Source organism: Balearica regulorum, unplaced genomic scaffold (genome assembly GCF_011004875.1).
Source record: "Balearica regulorum gibbericeps isolate bBalReg1 unplaced genomic scaffold, bBalReg1.pri scaffold_34_arrow_ctg1, whole genome shotgun sequence".
In the NCBI taxonomy this organism is placed as follows: domain Eukaryota; kingdom Metazoa; phylum Chordata; class Aves; order Gruiformes; family Gruidae; genus Balearica; species Balearica regulorum.
Genome location: NW_022679072.1, coordinates 205,400 through 225,408, shown reverse-complemented (window position 1 = coordinate 225,408; position 20,009 = coordinate 205,400). Strand labels below are relative to the sequence as shown.

General features: G+C 51.5%; 1 protein-coding gene, 1 long non-coding RNA gene and 1 pseudogene across 2 annotated transcripts in view; 1 reads left to right on the top strand and 2 right to left on the bottom strand.

Moving 5' to 3' along the window:
- The window catches only part of LOC142599787 (uncharacterized), a 90,365-nt gene that overhangs the window by 9,708 nt on the left and 60,648 nt on the right, over positions 1–20,009 (bottom strand). The window lies entirely within an intron of this gene.
- Positions 1,747–2,904, bottom strand: LOC142599790 (syntabulin-like; annotated as a pseudogene).
- LOC142599783 (E3 ubiquitin-protein ligase RBBP6-like) overlaps positions 3,262–20,009 on the top strand; it is a 172,835-nt gene continuing 156,087 nt past the window's right edge. Inside the window, exon 1 of the mRNA XM_075741548.1 lies at positions 3,262–3,385. Within this exon, the coding sequence (XP_075597663.1) occupies positions 3,265–3,385 (121 nt within the window). The 5' untranslated portion in view covers positions 3,262–3,264. The remainder of the gene's footprint in view (positions 3,386–20,009) is intronic.

The window sequence follows — 20,009 nt, the reverse complement described above, 5'->3', positions numbered from 1 at the left end:
GAAGGGCCCAGAAGCTCCTCGCCCAGCCTCAGACACAGACCTTGTGATGCAAAGCCCGTCCGGCAGCGTGCTTCACGCCTCCGCCTTTGCTCAGGCCCCTTTTGGGCGGTGCCTGGTGGTGGTGCTGGTTAGTGAGGTTGGCAGGGACCTCTGGAGGTCATCTGGAGGTCATCTGGTCCAAGCCCTTGCTGAAGGAGGGCCACCCTGAGCCGGACGGAGCCTGGGCACCACTGAGAAGAGCCAGGCTCCATCTCCTTTGCTCCCTCCCTTCCGATACTTCTCTCTCTGGAGACGATCCCCCGAGCCTTCTCTGCTCCACGCTGAACGGTCCCAGCTCTCCCTGCCCCTCCTCACTGCAGAGCTGCTCCAGTCCCTTCCCCATCTTGGTGGCCCTTCGCTGGACTCTCTCCAGTCTGTCCCCGTCTCTCTTGTCCTGGGGAGCCCAGCACTGGGCACAGCACTCCAGGGGTGGCCTCACCGGCGCTGATCCCCTCCCTCGACCTGCTGGCAATGCTCCTCCTCGTACAGCCCAGGACACCCTTGGCCGCCTTTGCTGGCTCAAGTTCAAGGTGGTGTCCACCAGGACCCCCAGGGCCTTCTCTGCAGAGCTGCTTTCCAGCCAGGCACCCTCAGCGTGTCCCGGGGCCTGGGGCCGTTCCTCCCCCGGGGCAGGATTTGACATGTCCCTTGGCTGAAGCTCAGGAGGTTCCCGTCAGCCCCTTTCTGCAGCCTGTTGAGGTCCCTCTGGGTGGCAGCGCCATCTCCTGCTCTCTCAGGTACTCCTCCCAGTTCTGCGCACAAGTGTGACTCATTCTGCTGGTTTGGTTTCTCCATTGTAAAGAGCAAATAAAAGCAGAGGAAGGAAAGCAAGGGAACAAGGGGTTGCATACCTCCCGTTTCTTTGATTTGCAAAACCTGCGTAGTGTTTGACTTCTAGCTGGTCCTGCAGAGCAGCCAGTGGGAGACTGCTGCAAGCTGGGAGCATCCCCTGGGTGCGTGACCATGCCCTTGCAGAAGCACTGCTCCTGACACCACAGAGCCTGTCTTAGTTGGGAGAAGACAGTGAGAGGGACGGGGAAGAGACTTCTCCTCTCTTTTAGAAACGGTGCTTGGGGAGCGGATTTCCCCCCACAGCAGGAGAACCCACGGGGCAATACAGGAGCCCAGGAGGGAGCTAGTCAGGGAACTCCCCAGGGAAGAGAAGCAGCGTCTGGATGAGGAATGAGCCCACCAAGCCAGGGCACTGGCTGCAGCCCCAGCCCCGCTGGTCCCCACTCTGGCTGTGTGTGAAGCAGGAGCTCAGAAGCCACCTGAAGAGCAACGAGTGGAAGGACATTTCTGCGTGTTTGAGGGCTCCGCTGAGGTGGGGCATTTTTCATAGCTCTCCTACAATAAAACACTCGCACATATTTAACATTTCTAACATGCTTTACTGAACTTGTGGTCATACAGAAAGCAATTTACAATAAATCAATTAAATAAACAATAAGTGAAACCGCTACACATTTAGACATAGGATTTCAAAGGGCTCGAATGACTATCAGGTTCCAATACAAGATGACTATAAGACAACATTAATATTCAAAGAAAAGAAGGAGCATGTTTTCAAACCGATTTATAGTGCAAATCAAATAGTCAAGAGCAAAATGATGGACTCTGCCAGAACACACAATAACTTTTTGTCATCTCTCTTCTCCCCCCTTTCTCTCCACCTCAGCCAGCTGGTGCCCAGGGACAGAGTGGACTTTAGGTTTCCACATTGAACAGTGTACGGCGTAAAGAGTACAGGGCCACCAGGCCACAGCCACAAAGCCATGCTCTGTAAATGGGATTTGTTCCTTCTCTCCGAGAACTGAAATCCCACATGAGAGTTGGTACAACAGGGACTGCTACAGCCAGAAGATCTCAGGGGAGACTGCTGCTCCAGTAGCTCCTCTTTATTCCTATCGGAGCTTCATCACCATGACCTTCTGCAAAATCAAGCTCTTTCACAAAATGCTTTTCATCAACTCTGTGCTCCGCAGCAGACAAAAGGATGGCAGAGTTTGGATCACTTGGAGTTAAGGCCACTATGATACCAGAATCACTGAAGCTTCTGAGAGAACTTCCACCCAATGCCTTCAGCGAAGAAGGTGGGCTTAGAGGACAGGCATCTGGAGCTCCCAAGAGGTTCTGAGCCAGCTGCTCCACATCCAGGCTGTATGGCCCCACATCAGTCTGGATGGCCTGTTCCACCATCCTGCTGCTGATTTTCTCCTCCTGGGAAGCAGCTAGTTTTTCCCCCAGAACATTTTCAAGCATCTCTTGATTCACAGCAGAACTGGAGGGAGCTGCATCACTCAACTCAGAGCTTGTGGTGGTCAGCCTCTCTTCAGATGAATCAGTCCTCATTAAGAAGCAGCCCACTATCTGCCACTTCCTCCAGAGCCTGGTCCTCTGAGAGGAGGCTGTCTGGCATCGTGGCACACAATGCTGACAGCTTCCCCTCCGAGTCACACGTGTACTCCAGGCACCGCTCATCTCTCACAGAGCTGTTCTGAGCCATCTCCCTACTCTGCAGCAAAGATTCCAGTTTATTGGTTTCATTGCTGATGTCCATGAAGTATTTCTGAATTTTTCTGTCTTTCTCAGCCAAGCTGTTCTTCATGCTTTCAATGACCTGCTTGAGTTCTTCAATTTCCTGCTCGCTTCCAAGGCAGCCAGCTCTGCCTCCACACGATTACGCTCCTGTCAATCCAGTCTTCCTTCCTCCGTCCCAGCTGAGCTTTGAGCTCTTCTATTTCTGATTCCCTGCAGCAAAACACAAGTGTTGTAACACTTCTGCTGACTGGTCAGTGAAAGACTCGACTGTGAAAGGCTCCACACGTGAGTTATGAAGCTGTGCATCTGGAAACTGAGATTCATCCCACCTAGCTTTAGGTGTCTATCTGACATGCTGGGCTGTTGAGTTGCCTGAGAGAGGGAGGGAAAGACCAGCAGCGCGGTGGCAATTTCTTCTCTGCAATGTGTGTCGCATGCTCTGGCAGGTATCCCTTCTCTTTCTCGTACAGAAAACTGCACAGGGAGGTGCCTGAGGCTGGGCAGGGTGAGTTGTCACCCAAGTGTCTAATATTTTCCCTTCTAGGAAAGAACCGGGAAATCCACAGGAGAACTGATGGCATGAAAGCACATGATGGAGCCTGCCTTGGAGTGAAAACCAACTAGAGAGGGCTTTGACTAAAAGTAACCGTGAATTTTACAGTGCTGAAACAACAGTGCTTTTACATGGGATGGAGCACCCCGCTGACTGTCGAGCCCCCAACAGGCGGAGTCACACCTGTGCTGAGGAGCAAGATGACCTGCTCGGCAACCCAGGCAGCTGACGCCACATTACAGCGCAGAGAAGGTAAGCCAGTGCGCTGAACGCCGGGATGCTGGAGTAAAGACTGGCCTCATCACTGGGCTGCTGTCGCTTCCTTTGCATGAGCCCGAGTTGCTGCTGCTGCTGGCTGAAGCAGCCCCGTAATCCTGACGGGTGGCAGCAGGACGCAGCTGGTTTTGCACAGCGATGACAAAGGGTGCTTTTCACAGGAAGCACGTGGGCTGGCTCTGGACTTGTTGGATCAGGATCCATTATTGCCACCATAAGGGCCATGGCTGGAGGGGAACCAAAACAGATAAAAGCGTACTTTTTTTCCTTTCCCACTCTTTATTAAGAAAGATGCCCATGCGTGGAGGTTTGCTGTAAGACTGCCTTCGTGCTCCTCAGCAAGCAGCCTGAGGGATCACAGCGTGCAGTGAACGTAGGTTTTCTTTGAGCCACTGTTCTTTTCTGCCTTTGGCATACTGGGTGCTTCAGCTGCCGTTGTCACCTATTCATTTGCTTAGATACAGTTGGAACCCCGCTGTCAACAGTCAGGAATGGTATTAAAATAGACAAAAGCACAACCTCGTCTTCCTTCCTTCCTTCCAGTTTCCCTCATACCTGTCTACCTTTCCTTTCCCACTCTTTATTAAATGATCTGTCACCTGTGTGCTTGAAAGCAATTGGCATCTGCACTGCCCGACAGCTGCCAAAGGGCTGGGGCGCTCTGAGGACAGCTTCTCGAGGCGCGTTCCTTGCTCGCTCACTTGGTTTGCCTTCCTGCACTACTGCGCTGCTACCTTCATCCTCTCATGGAAGTTGTTCTTCTAAACTGTAATGAAAGGGCTGGGTTAAAAAACATACAGAAAAAGGCAAATCCAGCCAGCAAAAGAGAAGCCTTGAACATCAACATTTCAATACCGCAGAATTATGAAGCAAAATCTCTTCTCAAAACTTGTCTGACTTGCTTTCCTCCCGTCTCTGAAAATGGAACAGTTCATAAGGAAGAGATGGTTGGGTGGCTGCTGCAAACCTTCACCACAGCGCTGCGGTTTGGGTGATTTCAGAACTATTTTACAATGAAGCGCAGGACTGTGGCTTGTGACAACACGGCAATGTTTCATAGTGAGTTAAGGCAAAGAGTGAAAAGAGAACATATTGCAAAGGAGACATCTCGTTCCACTTGGTACAGTGCAGCATCAACTCTTGTGTGAGGCAGAATTTGCACAGACTGTCCGTAACACAGCAATGCATGCGAAGGAGCATTATTACAGAGGACTTCTGTCCAATTAACTCGCTCACTATGCTCCAATATAAAGTTAGATTTAAATGCACTATTGTGAATCGATACATATAACCTTGCTGCAAATAAGGTCAACAATAATGATAACAGCATTACAGGGCACTGTTTATGAAGGGAATGCATTTTGTGTATTCTAAGATAGAAGGAAATATTGGCAACACTGTTTATCACGAGGAGGAGGAACACAGCTGGAAACCTGTAAAGAAAACCACGTAGCAGTAACACCACAGGATTCTGGCTGCCATGCGTGTTATTTCATGAAAAATCACTTGGAGCTAAAAGGTGACGTGGCTGGCACGGCTCTCACCCTGTCCAGCAGCCCAGGCGCTCCCTGCAAAGGTCCTATCTCCGCATCCCTCACTCACTCAGGTTTGCAGTTAGAGCCGTGGCTCTCTCATGGACCAAGCGCAAGGCTAAGCTCAAGGTCGCAGGCATCCCGAGGTGAGAATCTCCCTGTAACGGTGGGCTCCCCATTTTCTGTAAGCCTGCAGCAGTATCAGGACAATGAACGGGCCAGAGAGAGAGAGAAAGCAGTTATGGGGTGTGTGCTGGGAACTGGCCTTCAAACCCCCAATAAACCAGTTCCCGAATCAGACCAAGCGGAACAGCTTCCCTGGGAGCAGACTCCCTGCCTCCCTGCTGCCTGCCCAGCAGCCTGCTATTAGGGCACTCTTCTCCTTTGTGCTCAAGGCCATCCTCCAGAAGAGGCAAACAAAGCTAAATCTCAGTTTCTTTTCCATTTACTGAACTAAGTAATGTGTAGCTCCTGTTATTTCTTTTTCTTTTTTTTTTTTTTCTTCCCCCTTGTGAGGAAGGCGAGAACGACCGAACTGCAGAAGACTTGTGCCCGAGACCCTGCACTGCAGGTGGGCTGTGCCACCAGCCCAGAGCTGAGCAGGTCATTATTTAGGACAGATGGGATTCAGGCTTTTGCCTTTTACTTGCCCATTCCTCCTTTGTAACTTGCTGACTTCTTTTTGGGATCCTCCATTTGCGCTCTGACACCTGGCCGCTTGCTGCAGCCCGAGAGTCTTCTGAACAAAAGGAGATACATCTCCTGAGAGGCCAACCACTAATTGCCTACGTCTCCACTAAGCAATATTGACAATCATTTTTTAGAAGGGCATGGATCATAAAATTTGTGACACAGAATTAAAAGATTGCTTTTGTAGGCCCCTTTCATTTAACAGGAGCTTATAGATTTGGGTTGAAAAACACAAAACACTTGAAAGCTGAAACACTCTTTGTAGCTGCTACTTTGCTTATTCTCCTTTGAAAGAAATAGTTGGCTATTTGAACATGTTTCCCACATCAATACCACTACATTTGTTTAAATTCAAACTTTAAATCTAAAATATACAAAAATCCAAACTAAAAAAAAAAAAAAAAAAATAGCGCTATGCTAATCATTTTTCCCTAACTTTTTAAGCATCTTTTGCTCAAAACACCTAAATTCTGATCATACCCAATACTATCTCTCAAAAGTTACAGAGCACCTTTTTCACTTCAGTGCATCGTAATCAGCTGATGTCCTAATAATACTCCGCTCTCCTGACTCACAGAATTCATGGTGCAAACTGAGATACAGAATCTCCCTCTGCAATGCTAGGTGCCTTGGGCAGCGGTCCTCAGAAACAGGACAAACGGAGAGTGCCTAAGCTTATCAGGTGTGAACAGAAGAGGAAAAGACATCTAATTAGACCCACCTGAAGATCCAAGTGTGATCTTCAAACACAAACTTTCTTCCGCAACTGAATGTCTAAGACTGACTTTTCTTTCTGTTAAACAAAACTAAACCAAACAAAAAAAACAAAACAAGAGATAAATACAGGAGACAGAGACTGCACTTGGCCTCAGGAAGGGCTAACAGCAGAGTTGTCAGAGACCTGATGAGGAACACAAGAGACTGGAGTGCGATTTGTCTGACTAAACATGGATGTCTCTAATGCAGACACCCTTGTCCAAGCCAACCTTGGTCCCATCTGTAGGCAATGGAGAGTTAGTCAGTGTAACCAGCGAGTTCAAGGTCCTGTTCATCTCATCCTACAGTAAATGCTTATAGAGTTGGTCAGAAAGACCGCGCATTGGATCCACTGATTTTCTTCGTCATATCTCCTTTAAAACAAAACAGGACCTCAGTCCACTTGGGCAGGCGCAGACGATTACAACCACGTTACAGATACACAACTGAGGTCGGATAAATTACTGTCCACCTCTGCTCTATCCAATTTGACTCGAGACCGTGACTTTGTGTCTCCCTCACCTCCAAAACAGCTCCCGTAACCCCCAGAAGGGAAATGGCAGATTCACCTGTTCAAGCCGTTCCACTTCCTGTGAGCAATGGGACCGGTCACGGGGTCAGAAAAAGAGAGCCAGTCACCATCCGCAGCCCACAGCTCCTGAAGGTCATCGAAGAAGACCTGCAGGTTTAAATTTGACCTCTTCTGACTCCAAATACCGAGGGATTGATGCCAGACAGGAGCTCCAATGGCATCTACCGGCTGCACTGGGTTTGTTGACCCAGCTGGGAGGAACTGTTCAAAAACTGCTGCAGGGACCCAGACATTCTGAAGTATGCAGGGGGGCGGGCTGGGCTATGCAAATGACGAACCCCCAACAGCCACAGAGCTTGAATCTTTAAGGGAACGAAGTTTTCTAACATGGAATGGATATTTTTAGCTATAAAACCATTTATTCTAAGCAGGAGAAGATTAGTCCCTGTATACTACCACTTAGCTATTCACACACATCTCCCTTTTTGAAAAAAAAACAACCCCCAAACCCAAGTGCCGCTAAGGAGTCTTTTGGGTGGAAGGCAAAGGTGGGTAATCCTTCCAGAAGTATAGGCAGCTCAAAGCAATTGTCCTCCTGTCCCACAGAGAGCATCCCAAAAGAAGACTGAGGTCCCCAGACAGCCCAAAGCAAAACATGATGCTGTGGGCAAATCCCAGTCCTCAGCACTTGAATGGTTTCAGAGAAAAAAAATGGACAAGAACAAGAGCCCCACTTGAGGCTCAACAAAGCCGGACTTAACGCACAGCCTGGGAAAACCAGAGCCAGTAGATGAACTCAAAGCTTTTACAGAAGGCCTCAGCTCTCACAGCGTCAGCGCTGACAGCAGCTTCCCTATGCCTAGCGCAGGGATGGAGAAAGAGCTTGTCAAGAGCAACAAGTCCTTTCCAAGGCCTCCACACAGCTGGCACCATGGGAGGGTGCCTTAAGCAAGCTGCTTGTCAGGGACAGGGTCTAGGAGGAGGCTCTTCCATAAATGCCATTCTCAAGTCGAGTTCCTTGAGAACATCACCTTGCTGCTCGCTCTCTTCCCCTGCAGAGGCTGAACTAGCTGCTCAGGCCATCTCCATTTTCAAGAGAGTCCAAGTCCAGCAGCTTGTAAGCGTGCCAGGTCCTGATGCATCTCCTGGATGGACCCTTCCCCTGGCTTCAGCCCTGAGTCTCCTCAGCTCGCCCAGCTCCGCCTCTGTGCTGCAGAAGACCTTTCCTCAGACGCAGTCCACCCCAGGGGAAAACACAGAACCCAAATCGGGAAGGCGTTTTGGGTGAGCGCTGCCAGCAGCCCGGCAGCCCTTCACACCCGTCGCCCCTTGGCACGGAGGAGGCAGCGCAGACCTCAGCTCACTGGGCGGGGGTGGTGAGGGGACGTGGCCTGAAATCTCAGAGGTCCCTGCCCACGGCAGTGTTGAGAAATTCTTTGACCAAACAATGATTAGCTTTGAATTTAACAGGCCTATGAGTAATTAATATGTACGGAGAAGATATCGTACCCTTGAGAACAGAAACATCCTGGCAGGACTGCCCAAACAGCGTTGATCAGGAAGAACAGCTTGGCCGGTCAACAGAGTTGGGCAACGTCCAAGGAGAAGAAACTGTCCTCAAAGGCTTGTGACCATACCAGGGACAAAGGAGTGGGGGGGCTAACTCCCCAAACGACCACCGGCGACCACCCGAGACCCCCGCACATGCAGAGTGTAGTTTTGCAACGCCAGCATTATGTAAATGCAGTAGATAGGCGGAGAGGTGGAGACTTCTCGGAAAATGTCTGAATATTCAGGTCTTAAGGTATATAAAGGATGAACGTTTGGGTAAGGGTATGCACGACAGGCGGGGCTATCCCCCCCCCTCCCCGTGCACCCGGCACCGAAGAAAGCAATGCCTGCTTTCTAACACTAAAACGGAGTGTTGGAGAGTTTATTATCCCCTATTTGGAGACAGCAGGGGCTGGACCAGGCGGCCTTTCCAGGTCCCTTCCGGCCCACACCAAGACCAGACCCGTGGGGCCCCACGCCGGCGGCGGCACAGCCCAGGCCGCGGCCGCCCGGCTCCGGGGCGCGAAGCGAACGAGGCCGCCGGTCCCGCCGCCCCGGACCGCCCCGCCCCGCCCCGGGTGGACACCGGCGCCGGCTCCCCCCTCACCTCCGTGGCGCCGAGCCGCGCCCGCACCTCCCACGCCAGGAAGGGCTCCAGCCCGCCGCCCGCCGTGCAGAAGTACCGCCCGCCCCCCGGCGCCATCCCGGCTCGCCCCGCCGCCCTCAGCGCGGGCCGGGGGGCCTGGCGGGACCGGCCCTCCTCGGCGGGGCTGCTCCGCGGGGGCGGCTCTCCCGCGCTGAGCCCGCCCTGGGAGCGGGTCGGCGGGGCAGAGCGATGGCCCCCGCTGCCGCCTGCCTCGGCACCGGAGCACCTTCTGTGCAAGCACCTGGTCCGGACCGTGTGTGTACACTCGCAGGGCGAATCTGCGCCTGCACCCACGGGACCGCTTCCCCACTAAGCGCGGTTATCACCGTGACGGGAGGGGACGCCCTGAGGGACCGTCAGTGCGGGCGGTGCGGTGAAGCACTGCCGCGCAGCTCTCGCTCCTCCTCTTTCTGCAGAAGACCCCGCCGCCGCTCCTGATGGGGCTGGTGGGGAGAGGAGGATGGCTGTGGCGCAGAAGCGGTGTCTGCATCCGCAGCATCTGGGAGGAAAACCTGTAGGCCCCCCCGGCAGTGATTCAGCACCCACGGCTCAGGGGGAAGCGCCGGGAGGGCAGCTGGGAGCCAGCTGCTCCCCCCCACAGGCGATCAGCTCTGCTGCAGGGTGCACAGGAGCTTTTCTTCTCCAAACGACTCGGTTCTCATCCCCCCTTCCCACTTACTTACAGGGGACAGAGGCAGAGTGACATCAGGAACACTGATGCCACGAGTCCTGTGTAGTCCAGTCTTTGGGTGGGCCCAAGAGAAAACACTCCAGAAGCAGGAGTGGAAAACTGACAGCTGCCTCTCACCAGGCAACACGCTTGCCTTAGCAAGCAGGAGAGCAGCTGCCGGGGCAGTCGGGCTGCGCAGCGCTCTTGGCAGAAATCCTGCGTTTTTACAATTAGCCTTCACCCAGCTGGGCATCACCGCAGAGCAGCTGTGTGCTCGTGTGAGGGCCTGGGGATGGAACAATTTCGCAAGAGTACCTAAAATCCTCTTTGGCCACACCACAGAGTTTTCCTCAGAGAGCTGCACATTCAACAAGGCGAGTCTCTCTTTCCGGAATCACCATTTCAGCATAAAGCTTACCAGCAGCTGATGGACACCCACCGAGCAATACAGGTGGACGCGCCTGCCTTTGCCCGTCGCATTTCCTTATGAGAGGAGGTTTTTGGTAGGATACTAGTTGAACATAACTCCCCTGCCAGTGCCCACAACCCTGCTCTCTGGTTCCCTAGATCCCTGCTGCATTGCCCGGTTGGCTGTGGCAAAGTTGGATGAAGTTAAAACCTTAGAGCAGCATTGGATAACTGTGGGAGGAGGATCAGTCAGTGTGTTCGAGTTCTGGATCGCAGCCTGAACGAGGGGAACATGTATTGCAAGTCCAAGAGGACGTTGACTTTACATTGTCTTTCATTGCTTTGCTGCTATTTTTTTATGGTGAAGTCCACCTTAAGGACCAGGGCTTGTGAACGTGAGGCTGCTCCTATCTGCCTGTAGATGGCCTCATCTGCTCAGTCTCCCTGGTCAGGTAGCCTGTAGCAGACCCCTGCTATGATGCCCCCTGCCCCAGCCCTCCCTTTAATCCTGACCCATAAGCTCTTGGTCAGCTCCTCGTCCATTCCCAGGTGGAGCTCCATGCACTCGGGCTGGTCATTGACGTAGAGGGTGACACCCCCTCCTCCTCTGCCCTGCCTGTCCTTCCTAAAGAGCCTGTATCCTTCCATCCCAACACTCCAGTCACAGGAGCTATCCCACCACGTCTCTGTAATGCCAATAAGGTCATAGCCCTGCAGGCACGCACACGTCTCCAGCTCCTCTTGTTTATTCCCCATGCTACGTGCGTTTGCGCAGAGGCGTTTCAGTTGTGTGCCCGATGAGGCTGACTTGTGGCTGGAGCGGCTGGAATTCTTTTGATGTATTCTCCCAGTGTCTCCTTGTTGGTTCTCGTTGTATCTGGAGCCCCTGGCTCATCTCCTCTAGGTTTCGAGCGTGCTGCAGTGTGTCCAGCACGTCTCTGAGCAATAGGCTGAGGGCCCTCACCAGCACCCCGTCCCTCCAACATGCTGGGCATGTCGTCCCACAAGATGTCGCAGGCAAGCCTGATGTTATCCCCCTCCCCCTTTGAGCCTAGTTTAAAGCTCTGTCGATGAGCCCCGCTAGTTCCTGGGCAGAGATCCTCTTCCCTCTTTGAGAGAAGTGAATCCTAGCAGAGTTCATCAAGCCTGGTGCTGTATAGGCCGTCCCATTATCAAAGAACTCAAAGTTGTGGCATTGACACCAGCCACAGAGTGATGCGTTTATGGACTGTGTCCGCCTGTTCCTCCCAACGTTGCTGCCCTCAACTGGAAGGAGGGAGGAGAATATTACCTGCGCTCCCAAATCCTTCCATGACCATCCCAAGAGCCTGAAGTCCCTTTTGATCACTTTTGCATTGCATGTCTCTGCTTCATCCCCACCCACGTGGAGGAGCAGCAGTGGGTAACCGTCAGAGGGCCGTAGCAGGCTGGGGAGTTTCCTCGTAATGTCCTTAACACGGGCCCCCGGGAGGCAGCAGCCTTCTCTGAGGGGAGGGTCTGCCCTGCATATTGGGCCCTCTGTACCCCTCAGAAGGGAGTCCCCTACAGCTATAACCCGCCTTTTCTTCTTCATGGGGGTGGTCACGACACAAGGTGCGGGCCTTTCTGGCCTAGGTGCTACCTCTGGTGTAGCTTGACTGTCATCCATATCCTCCCTTGAGTGGCCTTCCACAGCCAGAGCCTCGTGCCTGTTGTGCAGGGGCACGTGGCAAGGCGAGGTGGGCGAGGAGGAGAAGGTTCGCCTGCCACGCTGAGTGGGGACTTGCTTCCATTCACTCCTCCCTTTGAGGCTACTGCCTTCTGCCGGGCAAGGGGAGGATACCGGGTCCCCTTCACCTTGGTTTTGGTCTGTTAGTTGTCCCTGCTTCTGTCTCAAGTTGTTGAATATAGCTCAAAATGGGGCGGGGGGGGGGGGGGGGGGGGGAAGCCAACCGCAACCCATCGATGGATAAAAGGAAGGGACTAAAATGCTTTCAGCTACCGTAAGTGAAAACCACTGGATTTGCAGCTTGCTATGCATTACACTGCACTCTTGCTTTTCTTAAGCTGGAGGTCTTGCCCTTGTCTGTGATAAGGTTGCTGGGCCACTGCAAACTTGCACACACTTTGTCAAATGGTTTTCAGCTGAAGTGAGACATGGTTGATGTGGTTTTATGCTCTTGTGTCTTACATAGTGACAAAAATGCTGCACGGCAAGTGCATGTTTTCCCGAGTTTAGTGAGTTTTATTGAGAATTATACATGGTCTAGTGTGGTATTACTGGATCGCTGTATTCTACTTCCCCCATTCAGAGCTGGAGTATTGCAATGAAAACAGGGAATATAGTAGGTGTTACTGAAGTGTTTCTCAGCATCTCAAATGGCTACTGCAGTAAATTATTTCTATAACTTTTCTCCTGTCCCCATAGCAAAATGTGTGCACAGAAATGATTCATGTTTTAACGGTATAGATTTAGATTTCAAGATTTCATACTTTACTTTTTCTTCTTATTTTTCTTTTGATAGGAAATCCTGAGGTAACATAGAATTTTGCAGTCTTAGGATGCTCTAAAGCAAATATTGCGAGCATGGCTGTCTTTTTTTTTTTTTTTTTAATAAATCTTTCTTTGGACCAGTGATTTTCTTGCTGAGAGAACAAATATTTTGCACATGTGTTCTCTTGAAGCTTGGCGGGAACACAGTTAAAACTGCATCTGAGGTCTTAGTGATTAAAATTAAAAACATTATAACTAAATGATTAGAATTAAAATTATCAAGATTTGATAATGAAGCAAGCTGGGCCGTGTGCATCTCTAAAGCCCTTCTCATTTGCAGTCTTAACTCTTGAAGGCTTTCTATTGTAGCTGTGCCTTTCACAAGAGTGCCTTCCTTACCCGAATGGTGGATCCTGTGTGTACAGCTCCGGGCAGGTCGTCAGCGAAGCGTGACTACAGATGGCAAAGTGCTTCTTTTGTAAACGTGTAAAACTTCCAAGTGGAAGTGAAATTCAGCGTGTCAAATTCAACTCCTCTTACTAAGTAAGGAGCAGGGAAGAATGGATATTCTGTGCACAGGGGAAAGAAGGGCAATTGTTAATTAAAGTGCTGTTCATATTTCCTAGGGTTTTTTTCCCCCCTCTCTTCTTGCCTGGCTCGCTTAGTTCTCTTGAGGGCAAAGCTTGTAAAGGGTTGGGCTCAGCAAGTTCACATCTGAGGCAGTCATAGCGAGCCGTGCGAGGTTGCACAGCCAAACAGGGCTCCGTTAACCTTTATTTCGTGCTCTTTGGCACGACTGCACTCTTAAGCACAGCAGGATTAATTTCCATGCAAGTGTATTTAAGCTCCACCAGCCAAGAAAGGAAGGGTACCATCTCCATGACACTGGACACGTTTAGTGCCTAACGTCTTTAGTCTAACTGCTACCAGAAGGGTTGCAAGTTGCCTGTAGAGAATGTGCTCTGTGTTCTGAGAAATCATCTAAGGCTAATTACCAGGGAAAAGGCTGTAAGGGAGGAAGCACAAAAAAAAAAAAAAAAAAAAGTCCGAGCTATGCTGTCAGTAAATTGTCGTTCCTGAATGACCTCACTACGTTGTTGCTACCCAGATGAATGACGTGCTGTGGCTATGGACTCTGCAGGGCCAGCTCTGGTTTGGGCACTGCTTTCTCCCCCCCTCTGCCTGCTGCCGCCAGAGCCGCAGGCGGGCGCTGCCTCCCCCTGGCAGCGGGTGCTCGCGCAGCTTCAGGAAGGCTCGGGCGGGAACGGCTGGCGTGAGGCGTGAGGCGTGAGGCGGGGCGGGGGGGTGGCATTGAAGGGAGCGGGGCGCTGCGTGTGGAGCTGCCTGCGGGCCGGAGCGGTGCTGCCCGGAGGAGGAGGAGGAGGAGGAGGAGGGGGGCGTTTTCGGGGAGGACGGCCGGGGGAGCGGGCACCTGGTCCCGAGGTATTGGCGAGGGGCGAAGGCCGCTTTCCTCCGGGGAGCAGGAGGAAAGAGCCTGTGCCCGGCCCTGCCGTGAGGACCCGGCGCTGCGACAGGCACGAAGGATGAGGTGCCAGTGGTTCGGAGGCTGAGCACTGGAGGTGGAGGCTGGGGACCTCAGGTGCTGCTGGTTTCCACCTCACCAAAGACTATTACAGCCCTCCTGCCCCCGCCTCCCACCTCCTGGTGAGGGTGCCTGTTGCTCTTCCATCCCTGCTGCTCCCAGGGGGAGGAGGGGACTGGCTTTCGGAGAGGCCCCCCTGCCCTCATGCTTGTGAAAGTCTTGTGGGGTCGTCTAGAGTGCGCTGGCTTGCACATTGCTTTCCCTGCCACGTAGCCGTTTGCAGAATGCGCTGCATTCTGCTGTTTGGCAGCCCAGAAATGAGTCTCTCTGCATTACTTTTCATCTATATTGCAGTGTAGTAATGCTGCTTGTCTCTTGAAGCATCTTCTGATGAGCTTGAAACTAAGATGAGGAGACTAGAGCAGACTGGTCACCAAGTTGGCTTCTCTGCGATACGCAGCGGGGACCTGCTCTTAGATGACTTTCAAGCTGTCTGGTAAGAAACTAAATTGCAAAGAGAAAGTATTCTGAAGGTGAGCAGTTGAATGGAAGCAAAACTTGGTAGAAACGAATGCCCCTCTTAGCTGACATCGAGTCCAGATTTCACAGGCTAGTGTAGCGGTAGCTCGTGCTCACGCTCAGTGATGGTGCGGGATGCTTTGAACCGACTGAAAGCCAAGTGTAGCCTGTTCTCCCTTCTCCGAGCTATTCCCGTCTGCATACCCTCCAAGTACCGGTACCTGACACCTCCTGTCTGTCTGTCTGTCTGACAGGTCTGTTTGCACCCAGCCACAGGAAATGGGGACATTTAGCGGCAGCAGCAGCAGCTCAGAGGATTCTGGAATAGCCTTTGCTTTGAAATGCATTACTTCTTGCTAGAAAGTGGGAAGTGGCCAAGGCCAAAATACTTTCCACTTGGCTCATTTCATAAAGACTCATCTCTGCTCTTAGATCAGCGTGTTCTGCCCGAGGCTTATTGCCTTCCTGAAAGGCAATCTCCTTGGTTCCTTCCTCTCTGCCTTCCCAAGGTGAATTCACTTGGTAGGGTGGAGGGATTCCCCTTTCTGCTTGGTAAAGACAGTATCATACCTGGTGCTTGTGGTAGCATCTTGCATTTGGGAAAAGTGAACATTTGCTCCTGGTGGGGAGGCCAGGAGCAAGGTTTGCAGTTGTTGTGGACCCTTGCCGAGCAAAATTGCACCCGAGTCGCCCTGAGGTAGCTGCCCTGGCTAAACGTGCTTTGCCTTTGCTGTATGTGGCACGGTCCGCTTGAGTCGTAGTCCTGCCCACATTTATATTTAAATGGGAATATTTTTATGAATGGTATTTCTATAAAAGTACTGGTATTTTAGAAGTCTGTGAATATTGATGTCAGTATATAGATTTCAATAAAATATATATATATATATAAAAAAGACTTTTCTTTTTAGCCCAGAAGGGGGGAGTGTCTGTACCAACACTACCCAACAGTCTGAGCAGTTCATTGAGTGCCCTCAGTGAGGGTGACAGCAAGTTTAGCTGGTTGCGGTTCCTTCTTCCCCCTGGGGGAGAGAAAGGCGGGGGGAGGACCTTGAGCTGCACATGGCCCACTTTCCCCCAGAGGAGCTGTCGTGTGTCTTCTCATGTGCTTGTCAGCCCTGTGCTTTCAGGGACTGTTTTACTTGTCCCCATCTGGTCTGAGATGGCTTCCGATGGGAAGACATAACCTTTAAACTCTGCCTTCGTTTCTGTTAGCTGTCTGAAATGGCTTTAGCGTGCCCTAGGCTTGCCATGCTTCAGCTCTGTACGAGTGATGGGAGGTAAGGGCTGCTGCCTCAAGCAACTCGTCTGATGTCCTAGGAGCAAGTGTTGTGCTCTGCAAACACTTTTGTAGAGCTCTCAACATGAGCAGTGGCCAGTGATGAATTAGGAGAGCTCTGGAGTGAAATAAGAAATCTGTGGGGATTTGTAGAGTGGGGTAGGTCGGGCGGGTCCTCCCAATGCCATCTAGTCTGATTTCCTGCTCAGAGCAGGTCCAGTCAGATCATGTTGCTCTGGGCTGTGTCCAGTCACATTTAGGCTGTCTCCAAGGATGGAGATTCAGTATCATCCCTGGGCAACTTGTTCCAGTGCTTGGGCACCCTCGTGGTGAGCGACTTTCTTTGTCTGGAGTCAGAACCTGCAAATTGTCTGTTGCCCCTTGTCCGTCCAGTGCGCCCCTCACGAAGTATCTGGCTGTGTCCCTCCCGTGAGGGAGAGAAGTAGGAGTGAGAAGTGAGGCAAACACCCCCCCAAAACACGCACACACACGCCCACCCACATGCTCCTGCCCAGAGTAGCATCTTCTCTGGCTTTTGCTCTGTCCTTTGCTAGGAGGTTCCCTCCCTTCCTGTTGAGCAGCGGCTTGCATTTCCCTTAGCCTTCCTTCTGCTTCCAGAAGCCCTTCCTGTTGTCCTTCATTTCTTCCTAGTTTGCCTCCAGCTATGCTGTGGCTTTCCAAAATCCATCCCCGCCCGCTGGCGCAATGTTTCTCAGTTCCCCCTGGGTATGCCATCTCTGCCTGCGCCTTGTGTGTTCTTACTTTATTGCGTTTGAACTGGGTCAGGAGTTTCCTGTGCATCAGTGCTGCCTTCTGCTACTTGTGACCAACTCTGTGTGTTGGCGTGGACCCTTCTGGTGTCTGGGGAGGTGGGGGCTGTTGTTCTTGAAGTTCAACCAGTCGCCCTGGGCCCCTTTGCCCTCCAGGCCAGTCTCCTGTTGGCTCCTGCCTAGCAACTCTTCAGGAAGCGGCAGCCTGCTCTGCTCAAGTCCAGCGTTGTGATTCTGCTGGTTTGCTCGCTTCTCTCAGGTTTTTAAATTCTACAACCGAATGGTGGCTGCAGCCGAGCATGCCCTTGACCTTTGCATCCTTGATCATTTTTTTCCTTGTCTGTGGACAAGGAGTGCAGCGGAGGGTAGAGACAGGTGCCCAGTCATTCTGCTTTCACATGTGGGGTGTGAGAGGATGTTGCTCAAAGTCTGCGGCCCTCCACACACTCCCCCTGCCTGCAGAGTCTGAGAGGCCTGTGCTGGCGTATGTGGTTGCAGGCCTTCCTCAGTGGGTTAGCCTCTCTGGGCCTGTTGTACAGGTGAGCAGTAGATGTTCTAAGTACAGCGACGTCTCTCTGCTCTATAGACAGCCTATATTCCACATACAGGCAGAAGAGCCCCATACTTACTGCCTGTAAAGCCTCACCTCCCCTGTTTGTGTGCTTCTATAGGCAGAGTGTGCCTGATGTACAGACAGACCCTCCCCTTCATTCCCTAGCGTCCCCAGATTTCACGTGTGGGTGGGTGCCTCACGCGGCCCGTCTCTGCTGTGTAACCAGAATATGTTCTGCGTCCTGACAGGAAAGTAGTGTGCAGTGCTCTCCACGTGTATTCTCCGTACAGCCATTTTCTAGTCTGTGTGGTGGTGTTTTCTGTTCTCTGTACAGCCAGCGTACGCTGTATAAGCAGACCAAAAAGCCCTGCCTTGGCGGTATCTAGCCTATGACTAGAGGGAAAGGACATGCTTTGCCTGCATACAGTCTATCTACAGACGAGATATAGTCTGTATCCAGAGAGAAAAGCCTCGCTGTCCCTTTTTTGATAGGCAGAGTATATCCTGATATATGCTGCATACTGAGAAAGCAAGCCTGGCTTGGCCTGTCCGTGTGTAGTCTTGAGGAAGACAGTATGTAGTCTGCAGAGGGACAGAAAAGCCTCCCCTTGTTGCTGGCGTGTCGTGTGTACACAGGTGGTAGATACTAGATGTTGAGGTAGGTGAGGCACTGCTTTTCAATGTATGGGTCTTACATTTAGCCCGTACAGTCTCTAGGCAGACAGAAAAGCCTCTCATCACCGTCCCTGCATATATTCTGCATAGGCTGTATTCTAAAGAAAAGACTGAAAAGCCTTCCTCTCCTATCAATTGTATTCTATAGAGAGAAACCAAACCCTCTCTTCAGGATCTCTTGTGTGTACAGACAGAACAGCATGCCTGTAAGGGCCTTCGATAGGCTCCTGTGGAAAGAGGGCCTTCGATAGGCTCCTGTGGAAAGAGGCTATCTTCTGTAAGCAGAGGCAACCTGCTTCATCTCTTTGTATCTACTCTACCTGCAGGTGGTACATATTCTGTGTACTGGCAGTATATGAGCTCTTTACGGACAGGAAAAAAAAAAAACCCACGCCTTGCCTCCCTGTGTATGTCTGCAGGTAAAGTATGTGTATTCGTGTGCACATGTTCCAAGTCAGGACAGCATACACTCCACGCACAGAGAGAAATGCCCTTCCTCCCATGGCCTTGAAAGTGTTTGTCTTCCATGTGGAGACAGTGTCTAGTCAACATACAGACCTCGACATCCATAGTCAAGATAAAGCATAGCTTCCCCTCCCCTGGCTGCCTGTTTTGGGTAGGAATTGACAGATTGTGTGTCTATTTGGTATGTTCTATGTCTGTGCTCTGTGTAGAGAGTGCACCTGTGGAGATAAGACTGTGGTTGTGCTTCCTGTATACTTTTCTATGTGTAGATAATGTATCTTCTGAATAGGGAGAGGAATAAAGCTTCAGGGAGATGAGATCGGCTGAGGCTTCTCTTCCTGGCGATGGGGTATATAGTGTCTGTGGATGTTCTGTATAGACCGTGCATGGGGGGGGGGTGTGTACCTATGTACTCAAAAGACTCATATTGACATGTATCTCTGTCTATCCGTAGATATTCTCTTTATGCTTGTTGCATGTTTTCTGTATATATTCTGTGCATATAAATATATATCTAGATGGTGTGCTAGCTGCGTGTGTTTTATATCCGAACAGAAATTGCCTCACTCAAGCAATGCAGGCCTTGTTCTGTATGTAGAACAGATAATATAACAACCTACAGATAGTGTAAATTGAAATGAAGAAAGGCTCAGCTAGGCAAGGTGAGGCTTTTTTGTTTCCATGTAAAATGCATACTCTCTTGTTTATGCCCTGTTCACAGATGGTACAAGCTCAGCCAGACTCTTCCAAGTGTAGGCAGTAAACATACCGTCAAGTTCTCTTCAGCCTATAGATGGAAAGCAGGGACACGGTGCAAATCCTCTTGTCCGTCCACCTAGTCTCTGGTGCCTGAGTGTCTTGTAGCTTGAGCCTGGGGAGTCAGCTGAGTCTTGTGCCTTGACACAGATGTGGGCTTTGTGCCACTTGTGTGTCTCTTGGGTAGCAGGCGAACAGCAAGGGCGAGGTGAGAGTGACTGGAGGGGCAGAGAAGTGGCTCCCGGGTGAAACGGGAGCTCTGCAGGTGGCCATTTGAAGGGGCTAAGGGGTATGTTTTGGGGGCCACCTTGTATCTTGGCCAGAAAGGGCCTTCTGTGAGTGGCAGGTTTCCTCAAAGGCAGAGGAGTGGGTTGTGCCCCTGCGCAGGGGCCACCTGTGAAGGATGAAAGCTCTCTGGGAAGCATGAAGAGCGGTTGGCGCAGAGTTGACTAATCCCTGTGCAATAGCAGGGCTCTGGGAAGAGGTGTGGTGTTTCTGTACCCATCAGGTGTAGTCCAGCTAAGCGCAGGCAGCGTTTCCGTTGTGGGAGCGTGCAGTGTGGTTCTTGGGCACAGGAAAATGAGGGAGAGATGCGGAATTGCCCAGGAACCCCTAGGAGACGATGAACTGGGATGCATTCAAGGACTTTTACAGGACTTGCTAGGAATTGCTGTCTCTAGGAGATAGACAGGGATGTTGTATGGTTGTTGGCTACTAATCTCCGAAGGAGAATAAAAATAGCTATTCCACTGCTGTTTTCTAGGATCACCCACACTAGTTTT